The 14,654-nt window shown below is 48.9% G+C and overlaps 1 protein-coding gene across 1 annotated transcript in view; it reads right to left on the bottom strand.

Annotated features, from left to right (window-relative positions):
* LOC142475498 (uncharacterized) overlaps window positions 1–1,924 on the bottom strand; it is a gene marked incomplete at its 3' end in the record, with an annotated part of 41,049 nt that extends 39,125 nt beyond the window's left edge. The window contains exons 1-3 of the mRNA XM_075581352.1: window positions 1,849–1,924; window positions 1,332–1,412; window positions 47–94 (exon numbers count right to left, since the gene is read on the bottom strand). Coding sequence (XP_075437467.1) covers window positions 47–94; window positions 1,332–1,412; window positions 1,849–1,921 — 202 coding nt within the window. The remainder of the gene's footprint in view (window positions 1–46; window positions 95–1,331; window positions 1,413–1,848) is intronic.
* Between the last annotated feature and the right edge of the window lie 12,730 nt (window positions 1,925–14,654).

Below are 14,654 nucleotides of genomic sequence, written 5' to 3'. Positions count from 1 at the left end.
ACATTTTGAAACCTAAATAGCACAGATAGAATTAAAGTGCACAAACCATAATCATCATTGTTCACAGCAGGATGTCCAGACACAAACTTTTGACCTGTAAGGAGAAAGGGACACAAATTCAAGCCCCCATATTGCACATTTACATGATCCAAACTCTCACTTTCCAAAGGCTCTCTAATAATAAAAACTTACAATCAGCAATTCACTGCATGCAAAATGTGTTGATTAGAATTTGTGCAAGACCATTAGTGCAGAATTGGAGATCATCAGACTTATGGTGCAGATCAAATGTCTTGGATGACCACAAATAAAGCATAATTGTGACTTATTTCCAGAATCCTTATATAGCATATCTGCTAGACGGTAATTATATCATTAAACTTGAAGCACCTGGCACGTATTTTTAATTTGGGCAAATATTGTATTCCACAGGTAATTGTTGAAAAGTATGAACATCTGTTCAAACCAATCTATCTGCACAATGGTAAGACTTTCCTTGTCCCTATCTGTAATAGTGTCACTCAGATTATTTGCAATACATTTATGGTTCTCCACCCAACAGTAGAAATACACCATGGGGCTTATTCTGTACGGTGTGATAGCGCAGATCTCGTGCTATCGCATGAAAAGGAATTCCTGAATGTCCCTCTTCCTTCGCCTTTGGTCCTCCTTCCCTCCCTCCCTATAAGGCAATGCTTCTGGGGTCGATGAATTGTATTTTTCTGTTATAATGTATTACACTGTATATTGTTGGCAGTTGTTTATGGTGGGACACTGTAAGTGCTATTTCGTCACAGCAGCAGTATATTTGGCATTAATAAAATATATTTGGTCCTAGAACAGAACGGTTTGCCCATTTTTGAAGGATGACTATATGGCGGGTTGACAAGATGCTCCAGGCTTGGCTGGGTCGGCGGGCTTGAAAGGCAGTTCCACGTTTGGAGGTCCTTTGGAGACCAGGTTGGGTCGGCAGACTGTAGCTGTTGTTGGGGCACGGGATCCGTACCCTTTGGATTTTGGGCAGGCTTTGCCAGGCAATTCCCCTTTACGTGGTATGTTTGTTTATTTTTTGGTTATCATTTAAGATGTGGCCTTTCCTCCTAAACTGGTGTTGGTATTATTTATGGGAAAGGAGGGGTGTGGGGGGGGGGACCTCTCCTGATTCCAGGATCATGTACACTATACTTATGCCATGTTTTATAAACCTAGAGGAATTTTATTTGTGCTAATTCCATGCATTTCTTTAAATTGATTTCCTTTGCTCTCATCTTCTTTAGTGGGAAACTGCTACATGCATTCATCATTTTATCAGTGAAGACGGACTGTCTTACCAGGTTTATCCAGCTTCTGAGACGGGTTTGTACTTGACGGCTTAAAGGAAGCATCTTGCATGTTCAGATTCCCCTGTACAGCTTCACGGGGGGAAAATGAAAAAATGTTGCTAAAAATAATAATCAAACAGAAAGTGCCACATATAGTGTAAGGACAATCTTTGACAAACAGCTAATTGATTTGTGGGTTACGGAATTATACTAGTCCTCGGAGAGAGCGCGTAGTGATGGCAGGTAACCTGCTGGCCTTTGTAATATAATCTATTACAATACTGTCTATGGCTAGACTTGGAAATGGATTAACATTCACTGGGATACAATAAACAATAACTACACCTCTGAGGGGAAACCAATAAGGTAATTGATAGAGATGGGTCTACATACAATTCCTAATCCATACAGAGAAATACATGTATAATAAAATAAAATGTGGTATATCAAATTGTGTCTACCTTAGAGAAACATACCCTTTCTCTTACCCTTTTTGTCTTCATGACTATAGAAATTGAGTGCTTACCTTGTATCCGGAGACAGGTAAGAACTGTTATGAGGGCAAATATAGGTATCCATATCCCCCTAAAAGTCCCCATTTTGCCCGCCGTTCAGTCACAAGGTACCAAACCTCAGAGTGTTCAGAGGAGGTATAGTTTCCTGAGTCCCAGCTGAGCCTTTTATAGAAGAAGCCCCAGCCTTCAGTCAACGATAGAGGACAAGCTCTGTGGATGGATATGGACGTCAAACTTAACAGATACTAAGGCTGTTACAGCATGGATCCAGGATGTTTGTGTTCTGGTAGTTGGGTGAAATTTACCTTTTTGACATGTTTTGAAGGTGATTGTGAGGAGTCAATGACAGAACAACTTGAACAAATGATAAATACTGTACATGTTTTCCTGAACTGGAAAAAATCTCAGGGCCTTTTTTAAATGATAAATACTGTACATGTTTTCCTGGACTGGAAAAAAATCTCAGGGCCTTTTTTAAATGATAAATACTGTACATGTTTTCCTGGACTGGAAAAAAAAATCTTAGGGCCTTGTGTAGCCAGGTCACTTGATGGCTACTATTCTGCCCTTGGGCTGGCAGTAAACCCTGGTACAATCAGGTTGCCAGTAGTTGATATGAGTTTTTCCCCCTCCTCCTGGCAGTACTTAAAGGCAGGACCGCCCTAAATTTGTAGGTTCTCCTTCCCCACTGAGGAAGGCAGGTCGCACAGTGGAAAGGCCTTCTCCAGTCCTCTTCCCTGCGGGGGAGAGTGAGTGTGGACCATACCTCTGCTAGAGAGGTGGGGAAGAGCTAGGACGGCTGCAGGTGCCCTTGGGCTGTAGTGACGGTCCAGGGACCATCATCCGGGGAATAGCTGAGAGTACTGCATCGGGCAGAACCTGCCTTGTTTCTGTAACTGTACAGAAGAGTAATAAAGCCGTTCCTGTGTGTATATACCTCTGGCCTGGTGCGTGACCTTACTGGGGGGAGAGGTAATACGTTCTACCGTGGGAGATCACCTTCAGTTCCTGGAGCCTGCGGCAGATGAAGGTGATGCACTGCTAAAGAGATATGTGGGGTATGAACCCCAGAAGCCTAGTCCTGTCAGAAGCCACTACCATCGGCGGATGACTCAGTCCTCCTGTTTCCAGCAGGTATCATGCACCACACGATCAGTAATGGTAGAAAATCTCCCAGGGGGTGTGGGAAACACCGTTACATTTGGAGGCACTGCTGAGATCTGTAACAGGACAGGCTTTCAGCTAAACAAAGCTGTAAGTAACGAGGTACGCTTCCAGAACAAGTGCTAATGAAGGAGGGAGACTAGGTATAGTGTCCAGGGGACCCCGGCATACCATAATCAGGGCCCATTTTCCCCGCCATGGAACTATGACATAGACTGCCCTATCAGGTGAATGGTTTGGAGACAAGGGCTATTGCTGTTCTATGTCGCCCTGAGGCGGGTAGTCGGGATGCCTAAAGGGGGTGCTCTGGTTAACTGAGTTCCAGGGACCTCTGGAGAGAGTCCGCGATACTGGCAGTCGAGTGGGGCAGCGTATGAGTACTGATTGGGAGTATCTTAAGAGGGGTACCTGACGTACAAGGTGCCTGAATCTCCGCTAGAAGAAGCCCAGAGTACTACTAGCCGTAGCCAAATCATGGAACCACAAAGTGCTTGCAATGGACTGTAATCGTGTGCAGCGTATCAAGATGGAGCTTTGCTAACCTGGGGTACAACCAACTCTTGGTTGACCGACACCATGTGCTGTACAGATCCACAAGAAATGAGTTCCCGCCAAAATCACGCAGACCGCGTGGTCCAGTTGCAAAATAAAGAGAATGGTGTTGCCACTTTATTATGGAGTGCTACCAGGGAATATGGACTTTGATTTCAAGGATCTGACCGGCTCTGATACCGAGCCAGATGATGATGAGTCTACCTTGCTGCTGACGATCAGAGAGTCTAAGGGCTCTAAATACTGCTAATGGGGATCCGTATGCCCCGATGATTGTACCAGATTGTACCAGATTCAGAGATGGTTCCAGACCCAGTTCCCGACAAGGTGCCAGAGACGGTCAGAGATCTGGAACCAACGCAAGTAACAATCGAAGTGTCCCCGCTGGCATCTCACCAGAGCGGTGGTAGGACAGCTGCGGTGTGTATCCAGCCAAAGGTGTTCCCGCTTCCTTCCTAAAGAGGAGCCGAGAATCGTGAGGGCACGGCCAAAGTGACGGATGGGCGTTCCCTTTACGGCGACCTAGTTGGCGTACCAGCATTCCGATCTGAGGGTACCAACGTTCTAGTCTGTCAGCGGAGCAGTGATAGACCACCTCTTTACTCCCAGCAAGGTCCAACTGAGACTTCCGGAGAGAAGGCCTTGGACGGTCTTGACCTCTACGAGGGGGACGACAGTGACACGCTTTCCCAAGGACGGGATGTCGACGCACTTCCGGTGAGGGGCCTGGACTTGCTTCAGGATCTCGTGATATCTTCCTGTATTAATGTTACTGCTACGGCAACTGCCGGGGCGGATGAGAAGAAATCGATCCTTGCTCTGGTGAGTACTGTCTTATCAGAAACCCAGAAGCCTAGTTCTGTGACCCCACTACCATCAGACCTCCTGTTACCAGCAGGTATCATGCACCACACGACCAGTAATGGTAGAATCTCCCAGGGGGTGGGGAAAACACTGTTACACTTGCAACATCTGAGCTGTGGTGTAAAGCAGTGATTTATATTGATCCATGCAGAGATGTCCATCGTTCCCCAAACTTTTTACACTTTTTTTTTCTCAATTGTGACTTTTGTTCACATTTTTGTAACATTTATAACTTTTTAAAATGTTGCCGACAAGTATGTAGAGCAGCGGTGCGCAAACTGGGGGGCGCGCAAGATTGTTTAGGGGGGGCGCAGGAAGCAGCGGCGATTTTGCCAGGAGCAGAGGGAAAAAAGCCGTCTGCAGCTGCAATTTTTCTTTTGGCCTTTAGGTGGCGCTGTGCTACAGTACACAGCAGCATCTCGTTGCTTCCTGCATCAGCGTGTGTGACATGGGGAGAGAGGGTGAGTGAGACTGGCACATGGGGGGGGAGTGAGACTGGGACATGGGGGAGTGAGACTGGCACATGGGGGAGTGAGACTGGGACATGGGGGAGTGAGACTGGGACATGGGGGAGTGAGACTGGGACATGGGGGAGTGAGACTGGGACATGGGGGAGTGAGACTGGGACATGGGGGGGAGTGAGACTGGGACATGGGGGGGAGTGAGACTGGCACATGGGGGAGTGGGACTGGGACATGGGTGAGTGAGACTGGCACATGGGGTGAGTGAGACTGGGACATGGGGGAGTGAGACTGGGACATGGGGGAGTGAGACTGGGACATGGGGGGGAGTGAGACTGGGACATGGGGGGAGTGAGACTGGGACATGGGGGGGAGTGAGACTGGCACATGGGGGGGAGTGAGACTGGGACATGGGGGGGAGTGAGACTGGGACATGGGGGGGGGAGTGAGACTGGGACATGGGGGGGGAGTGAGACTGGGACATGGGGGGGGAGTGAGACTGGGACATGGGGGGGTGGGAGAGTGAGACTGGGACATGGGGGAGTGGGAGAGTGAGACTGGGACATGGGGGAGTGAGTGTGAGACTGGGACATGGGGGAGTGAGACTGGGACATGGGGGAGTGAGACTGGGACATGGGGGAGTGAGACTGGGACATGGGGGGGAGTGAGACTGGCACATGGGGGAGTGGGACTGGGACATGGGTGAGTGAGACTGGCACATGGGGTGAGTGAGACTGGGACATGGGGGAGTGAGACTGGGACATGGGGGAGTGAGACTGGGACATGGGGGGGAGTGAGACTGGGACATGGGGGGAGTGAGACTGGGACATGGGGGGAGTGAGACTGGGACATGGGGGGGGAGTGAGACTGGGACATGGGGGGGGGAGTGAGACTGGGACATGGGGGGGGAGTGAGACTGGGACATGGGGGGAGTGAGACTGGGACATGGGGGGGAGTGAGACTGGGACATGGGGGGGTGGGAGAGTGAGACTGGGACATGGGGGAGTGGGAGAGTGAGACTGGGACATGGGGGAGTGAGTGTGAGACTGGGACATGGGGGAGTGAGTGTGAGACTGAGGCATGGGGAGGGTGTGAGTGACATGAGGGGGGTGAGAGTGTGAGATGGGGAGGGGGGTGAGAGTGAGTGTGACATGGGAAGGGGGGGTGAAAGAGCTACATGGGGATGGGGATGAGAGAGACATTGGTGGGAGGGAGGGAGACACTGGCAGGAGGGAGAGAGACACACAATGGCTGGTTGGAGAGTGCAAGAGAGACACTGTGGGGAGGGAGAGGCAATGGCTGGAAGGAGATTGAGAGACAATGGAGGAATGGAGACACTAGGGGGAGGGAGAAAGAGAGAGAGACACACAGGGGGAGGGAAAGAGAGTGGGGGGAGACACTGAGGGGAGGGATAGAGAGGGACTGGAGGGGGAGTGAGAAATACAGGGAGTTGGAGAGACTGGAAGAGGAGTGTGAGACTGGAAGAGGGGAGAGAGTGAGAGACAATGGGGGGAGGGAGAAATAGACACACACTGGGGGGAGGGAAAGAGAGTGGGGGGGGAGGGGGAGACACTGAGGGGAGGAATAGAGAGGGACTGAAGGGGGAGTGAGAAATACAGGGAGAGACTGGAAGAGGTTAGAGAGGTCCTGAGGTGTTCTAATGTGGCGGGAAGAGAGAGATTAATAATACAGCAGAAATGGGAACGCTATTAGACAAATATTATAATATTTATTTTTAAGTTATGTAATTTGTGCTATAAATACTTTTTTTGTAGACGCGTGGCGGGGGCGTTACAAAGCTGGTTCGCCCTCAATGGCTGAACCAGCTCACGTGCGCTGACGTCATGTGATTTTGATTACATCAGGCAGGGGGGGCCCGAGAAATTTCATGGATGAAAAGGGGGGCTCGGCATAAAAAGTTTGCTCACCCCTGATGTAGAGGGCCGGGTGACCCGAGCTTCAGATCTTGTAACCTTGACTCCTGATGATGAAATTGTTTTGGTGAACTTTACTTTTTTGAAAGAAAGTTACATATTTTATTTGGGGGCATTTTGCCTAGTCCAGGACCTTCAGTTAAAATGTTGCGTATCTCTAGTCAATGGGGTTGTCCTCCTCCAGTACCTGGCAGAAAAGGGTACATGTTGAAATAAATCTTTAGATGAATGTATAAAAGTGCAATGTATTTCTTCACACAGGAACTGGCAGGTTAACACCACTCAAGGCCTTGCAGATTTAATTGATCTAATGTGACAGGAGAATTGTGGCACTTACCAACACCAATTTAGATATATCTTATTGTAATATTGCTGTTGACTAACCCTCCCTATAACTTGTCTCTCAACTGCTCAAAACCGTTTCCAAGTCTGTGCTAAATGATCCAAACAAAAATGTTATATTTAGCATATACTGTATAGTGGTGTTAAAACAAACAATTCTTTGTATTGACATATTAACCTGCAGTAATCTCTGCTATTCGCTGGCATTTGGAAGCCTGCCCCATATATCTACAAGAGACTTAAAAATGCAAACTGTGCATTTTACAGTATGTTTCACGTCATATAAAAGTTTCCTTTGACATATTGCATTTATTTTTTTGAATGAATGTGTCAACTTTATTCCATTTCTCTAGTACCTCTATGTAGAGCTATGTATGTATGTCTTTATTTATATAGCGCCATTAATGTACATAGCGCTTCACAGCCGTAATACGCTGTATACAGCTGTAACTGTTTCATACGCTCATAATATATATTTTCTTTAACTGTGCACGCAATGTCTTGTATATAATGTATACCTTGTTCATTTATGTAACTGTACTTGTAACCATGTATTATTTGTTTTACTCTGTGCCCAGGACATACTTGAAAACGAGAGGTAACTCTCAATGTATTACTTCCTGGTAAAATATTTTATAAATAAATAAAAAATAAAATAATACACGTGACAATCATATAAATAACAAATAGTACAAATAACAGATCATGGGAATAAGTGCTTCAGACATAAAAGTAACATTGTAGAAGAGGAGTATCTGCTCCGAAGAGCTCACAATCTAATTGGTGGGGAGAATGTACAAAGACAGTAGGAGGGCATTCAGGTAAGTGCGTCTGTATGGGGCCAAGCTTTATGTATCTTGTATAGTATTAGCTACGGTGCTACTCATATGCTTCTTTAAGCAAGTGTGTCTTAAGGTGGGTCTTAAAGGTGGATAGAGTGGGTGCTAGTCGGGTATTGAGGGGAAGGGCATTCCAGAGGTGTGGGGCAGTCAGTGAAAAGGGTTTAAGGCGGGAGAGGGCTTTAGATACAAAGGGGTAGAGAGAAGAAATCCTTGAGCAGAATGCAAGAGTCGGGATGGTGCATAGCGAGAAACCGCCCAAATCCAGGTGGGTGAAACCACCCAAATCCAATTTCACGGATTCTTGCTGGTTACCCCCAAAATCCGTTTCGTGGTATAAAATCCGCACATGGATTTGGGCGGTTTCAATTCACGCGGATTCATCAAAATCCGCCATTGGATACAACCCGTGCACAGATTTGTAGAATCCAATCCATGGATTCAGCGATCCGTTGGTGGATTCTTAAGAATTGGCCAATGAATTGCTGAATCCGCTGATAGGATTCTACATATCCGTCCACGGGTTGCAGAATCCGAGGAGTGTATTGGTAATAATAATAAAAAATCCACAAAACGCGAATCGCCCCTTTTGACATTGATCTGCTGAAATCCACAGACCAAAGGAACCGGACGAACTGCTGCAGATCCAAATTCGCCCCAAAAAATTCCCCCATCTCTAGATCTATGACCTGACCTGGTGGAAATTTCTGATGCAAAAGAAAGGGAAGAAAGAACAGAGACACACATTTTAATGAAGCCCATTACAATATGTATTTCTCCATATATGTGCAATAATATGCTTAATGCATCATTACTGTTCCCTACAACGCCTCATATTCCTTAATGTGCGGTACATTCTCCCTGTAACTTATCTCATTGCTCCATGCAACTCACTATATAGTAACTCCTCCTTAACTCCTAATATAGCTCCATGTAACCACTCCACATAACTCCTCTTCATTGTCACATATTCTCCTTCCCATTGATACTTCCCAAATCACAAGTTAATATACAGAATTTAATAGGATCAAGTGAATGATCCTCTGAGGAAGTGACGTTATCACGAAACGCGTAGGGTCAGAGGTCACGGCGCCTTTGGAGGAAGCTGGTTCTGTGTTGCGTTTTGGACCATCCCCACAGGAAGTGATGTCAGCGCGAGAGAGGTCTCATTGCATTCATCCTTATATCATTCATCCTTATATCTCCGCTTCTCCGTATCATATTTAGGAATCCCCTGGAATCGGAGGGAGTTTGAAGCAATATTCTACCTACCCGAGTGTTCACGGAGGACTCGCTCTGCTTTAGTCATCTGCCCCTGTTTTTTCTTCTACGCCCATTGTATCCGGCCCTGTTGTAAGTAGGGTTTTGGGTTTTAACCCCTTGATGATCCGCTGCAACAGGCTCCTCTGTTTTAATAAATTAGTTTATATTTTCAGCTTCTGTGTTTTATGTTGTTTCATGTTGTTTGTCCTTTTTGTTTATATGTAGTTTGTGTATGTATGCAGTATACACTATGATTTTTTCTTTTGTATCTGTCCACGTGTCACGGACAAATTGAATGGAGTTTCCATATTGATTTGGACCTACTGGACTTTCACCCCATGTGGACTCGTTGGACATTATCCTTTGTTGTGGGCGCTGGTTTGTATCTGGTTTTCTGGGCTCCATCTGGTGTTGTTCTTACCAGTTGATTCCTGGCTGCCCTGCCACATCTTATTTTTTCCTTGCATATTCTGTTGCATATTGTTTATAGTTTGTATTCTATAGGGATCAGCGCTTTGTAAGCACATTTCTTTTTGTTGTAGGATCAAGTGAATGCGTTAGCAAACAGTAGAAGTTCCGCATGCGCCATAGAAGTCTTTAGCATTTGTGTCAGAAATCACCAAACAACAGTTCGAAAATATATGTGATGGATATGTGATGGGGTATCTATTGCCCTTCTGCTTTTCTTAAGATGTGATGGCTTTGTATAAAGTCACAATTATTTGTAATTGAACTAAGCAAATAATTTTGCTGTTTGGTCCCACAATCTGAAGCTAAAAAAAATACTGTAGAAGTATAATATTTTTATATTATTAATATATGTGTTACTATATGAAAATTCATGCCTTGTGTTGCAGTGTATTATGGGTAGCAGTGAAGCAGTAGAATAGACATATGAAAGACGTTTTTTTCCTGAACTTTATGTCACCTTATAATAGCTGACTCTGTGCTTATTTTCCTGAGGTGGGCCCCTCGAGATCTTATCTGTTAATTGTCTCTTTGTAGAGTTAGTCAAGTGATATACAGCTGTTAGCCTTGAAGGGGGAAGATGAGGTTGCCAGGCACCATAAGTTTTTTTTATTTTATGTTGAGCCTGACAAAATATTTGGCAAATGTATACCCAATAATGACATCATATAAGATAGGAAATGAGATGCCAAATGAAAGTAATAAATATACTGACGTGAAATTATGTGTAGCCATGTTTAAAAATGGTATACAGTTCTCTATCATGCTGGCAGTAAACCTGGTAAGTATACAGGATTGCCAGCATCAATCATGGAGGTTTGTCCACACACCCTGGTGAGGTGTCATATGTATTCAAGGGGAGTGGTAACATGCTCTGAGTCCACTGTTAATGACATCAGAGATGTGGCTATTCCCTAAGTTATATAAGACACAGCACTGGCCAAAGTTAGGTGGTTCTGAACTTGTAGTTCAAGAGTGTGGCTCTACAGTAAGCAGTAAGGCTGGCAGGCTCAGAGAGAGTGTCTACACTGTGTCCAGGGACCTGGCACAGGTGGTGATCTCCCTGAGGGGAGAGGTGATCCAACTCCATTGGGAGGGCAGATTCTTCTGAAAGAAAGTGCTGTAGAAGAATGAGCGGCTGAGCTGACTGCTGCGAGGGGCAGTTGCCTACCCTGACAATAAAGATGCCCTTATTTATCAAAACCCTCATGTGTGAGTGTGGAGTTACTCAGCAGAGGAAGGCACCAAGAAGGAGTTCCTCATCAGATCCATCTCCCTGCGGAAGCAGAGATCCTGATGGGGTGGAGGCGCTGCACTGGATATAGGTAGGACTCAAGCACACTACCTCAGCGTCTGTCTTGCTGATATCCCCATACCAACATCATGCGGGAGACTCAGGAGTCCTGTAGCCAACAGGTGCACCACCAGACACATCCATGTAATGGGGACCGGTTAGACCACAGGGGCCAATCTGAGATTGGGTGGGTCAGGAGGGGTCCAGAAACACTGTTACATTTGGAGGCGAGCTGCTGAGATCTGCATCAACAGGACAGGCTTTTGCTAGGCACACTAGCGGACAGGGAGAGTGTATGCTGCCAGTCAGTGCTGTGTTTGGGATGGAACCTAGGGGTAGTCATGGGGCCTGATGGATTTGTCAGCTCACAGGGACGACCTAGGACCCTGGAAGGAGTTAGGTGGGTCTGGAGACAGGACTATAGCTGTCCTAGTCACCTTGAGGCAGCTAGTTGGTAGGATGCCTAAAGGGATAGCCTGTTAACGAGGTCAGGAATCCTGGAGAGGGTCTGCGCTAGGCTGGCCAACAGTAGGTAGACGCCCTAGTACTGCATGGAGAAACCAGAGTACTCTAGCCAGTTCCAGACCACTTACCGTATAAAGCACAGACTGGAGGGAGGAGGACACAGCATACACTGAGAGAGTGAGCCTAGCCTGAGGTAGTGCAACACGAGTCAGACTTACATCAGGTACACAGGTCGTGCATCGGGCATTCTTTATTGCATCGGTATGGTAGCTGCCCCGCAGAGTGGAGCTCTATGTGCGATAACAGAAACAAATACAGTGAAAAGATGGCGACCGCAAGAATGGAGGATCCGCGTGGCGGACGGAGGCAGATGGAGGGAGCGCACGTGGTGTGCGTTCCACGGAAGAGCAAGCGGCAGAAGGGACTTTTGCAAGCATGGTGTGGAGTGGCGCCAAGGCTGTGGCCGCACCGTTTTGGTCCTGCTTAGGACCGCGGGGTACTACCCTGGAGGACAGTGTTGAGGACATTGTGGTACTGTGTGAAAGGAACGGAGAATCTGCTCACCAGCCGGCGATGCCTATGCAAAGATCCACCTCAATTGCAATTGTGAATGGCCGGGCAAACCAAGATGGCGGCTCCTGCTTCCCTGGGAGAACGCGTGGGATGGATGCGGGAAATTCTGCAAACGCCAAAGTTGCAGACAGTTGGGTGGCATTGGCGCCAAAAGGAGAACCCCATCCTGCTGGGAGGTATGGCGCGAAAGCTGTGGCCGCGCCCTCATGGACAGTGACAGGCTCAGCCCCAGTGCTGGGTCACCCCGTGAACTTGTGGGACCATCCCCTAATATCAACCAGGGGGAGTGGTTTCCAGTTGTGCCAAATGCGGGTGGAGCTGGCGGAGGGAGCAGTTATTAAACCAACCCCTGCACTTCAGTTACGAGGAGCCAGTGAACTGAGCAGACCACTACAAAAAGTGTCTCCTATAATCAACATGGCCAGCCAAGCAGAAAAGGAAATGGACATTTCCGCGCACCCCTACTCTGCACCGGGAGGCTTCCTGTGCTCACGGCAGGTGGTAAAGAGACAATTAAGTGTCTGTGTATGCAGTGTCGGCTGCCGGGTGGTGCGGTCAGCACAAAGGCCAGGTGCCCCCAATGTGGCATTCACTACTTGTGGGCCGTGCAGTCGTTCGTACCTGGACAGACCGTGGAGGCGGGAGCGGACACAGCCATGCTGACGGCTGAAGCCCCGCGTGCGGCCTGGAAAGAACCAGTACCTGGGGATCGCTCCTAATGATTAAAACGGAGCTGGAAGAGAAAAGGACCTACCCACAAGGGGAGAACCGAGAACCCTACCATCGGTCCCCGACGGGAGTGCCACTTTCCGAGTCGGAGTTAGGCTCCTCGGACAAGGAACAAGCGACACCGACGAAGGTGGTGATGCACCTACCGGCGGACCACTACAGCGGTGCTGTGGAGGAAACGGCACTTACCTGTGTCGCTGCGGAGCAGAGTCTCAAGTCGCCCGTGCAGAGGCAACCGGAGAGGTGGAGTCCCACGGTCGTGGTGACTGGCAGAGCAGACGGCGGAGAAGGAACCATCCCGAGCCGACGGAGCGGTGAGCGACACCCTTGCCCTCCACAGGCGCCGGTGGTGGCAACGGCGGAGAAAGGCCTAATCCGGGCCCGAGTGGAGCGGAGAGCAGAACCATCACTTCCGGCGGCGGATGTCGTTCTGGAGGAAGAGGTTCCGGTGGGGAGCCCAACCCAAGATGGCGGCGGCGAGTCCCGCGAGATTGATGACATCACATCCGGCGGACACAGCGGAGCCGGGTGGAAAATGGCTGCGTCCTCGCGACCAACCAGCTGTACCAGATCGCCTGGATCCGGGAAGAGCTGGCAGGCCCTGCGAAAACCTGGAAGCAGTGAGACAGGAGAACCGGAAGGCCAGTCCGATGGCACCGGGCAAGGTAGCACGAAGTTGCGGGTCGTAGCCCTGCGGATGCCGGCAGTATTTCCCTATGCCCAACCCCCAGCCATAGTTTAAACCCGTGCCCCTGTCACTTTGTCCTATGGGTCCCAATCCAGCCAAGGGTTATCTGGGGAGTCCCGATCTAATTCAGATGAACGGACTGGGGCGAACTTGGACTGGGGAGAGTGCTTTACATCGGATGATGGGTCGGGTGGGGGAATGTACACACGACAGGTGTCTTGTTCCAGCGAGTGTACCAGTACCGCAAGTGTCACCAGTAGGCCCAAAAGGCTAGGGTCCAATTCCAGGTCCACCGGTACCTCGGGGATATCCTCAGGGGGAGAGCAAGAGGATGGTGAGGGTACTGTGGCGGTACCAGAAGGTGCCGCAGAGAAGGAGACCAGGTGGTGGGCACCCAGGTTTGAGGGGTACGAGGCCTGGCTGGACCGCACTCGGTTTATCTTAAGGAGAGAAGGGGTCGTGGACTACTGGTGGGGAGTAGGGGAATTTACAGAGGAGGAACGCCTAGAGGAGTGTAGCCGGGACCCCCTTGATCACCAATTGTTCTTGTGGGGTGGGTGAGTTCTGCAGTAGGGAACGCTACGATATAGGAGGTTCCGCGTAGAGGGAGCGTCATGTTGAAGGTTGGCGCAGGTGCAGGATTGCCCGGCAGGAGGTTGTGCATGCGCGGGCATAGTGACAAAAGCCCGCGAAAGAGGAGAGCTCTGATAGGAGGGAGGCCGTGGGACTACGGGTCCCAGCAGCCCCGCGGACCATCGTGACGCGCAAGGACCAATGAGATGCGAGGAAGGGAGGAAAACGGGTCGAGGGGCGGGCACGTGAGTCAGAGCTAGCGGTGGGAGGAAGGAGAAGGAGCTCCGGTGTAGGGAGGCATTCCGCCCCCTACCTAGGCCTCATACCCCAGGCCCAGTTAGACCCTGAGCCCCAGTAGTGTGAAGATGAGCTAGGGACTGGCTATAGATAGGTTCCGGTTCCCTTATTGTGTGTGTGATTGCTATCAGGAGATTTCCAAGACAGCGGGAGGTCGGTACTCAGACTCCGCTGCCTTGCTGCTGCGCGTCTGAGTGGGATTACCCGGACACCTACGGGCGACATCATCTAGGCCCACACCGATCCTTTGTGAAGACTGTTGCAGGACCGGGTACTGGAGTGCCCGGCAGGTAAACTACAAGTGCACCAAC

The sequence above is a fragment of the Ascaphus truei genome, unplaced genomic scaffold (assembly GCF_040206685.1).
Source record: "Ascaphus truei isolate aAscTru1 unplaced genomic scaffold, aAscTru1.hap1 HAP1_SCAFFOLD_1255, whole genome shotgun sequence".
Classification (NCBI taxonomy): Eukaryota; Metazoa; Chordata; class Amphibia; order Anura; family Ascaphidae; genus Ascaphus; species Ascaphus truei.
This window is presented reverse-complemented; position numbering and strand designations above follow the sequence as displayed.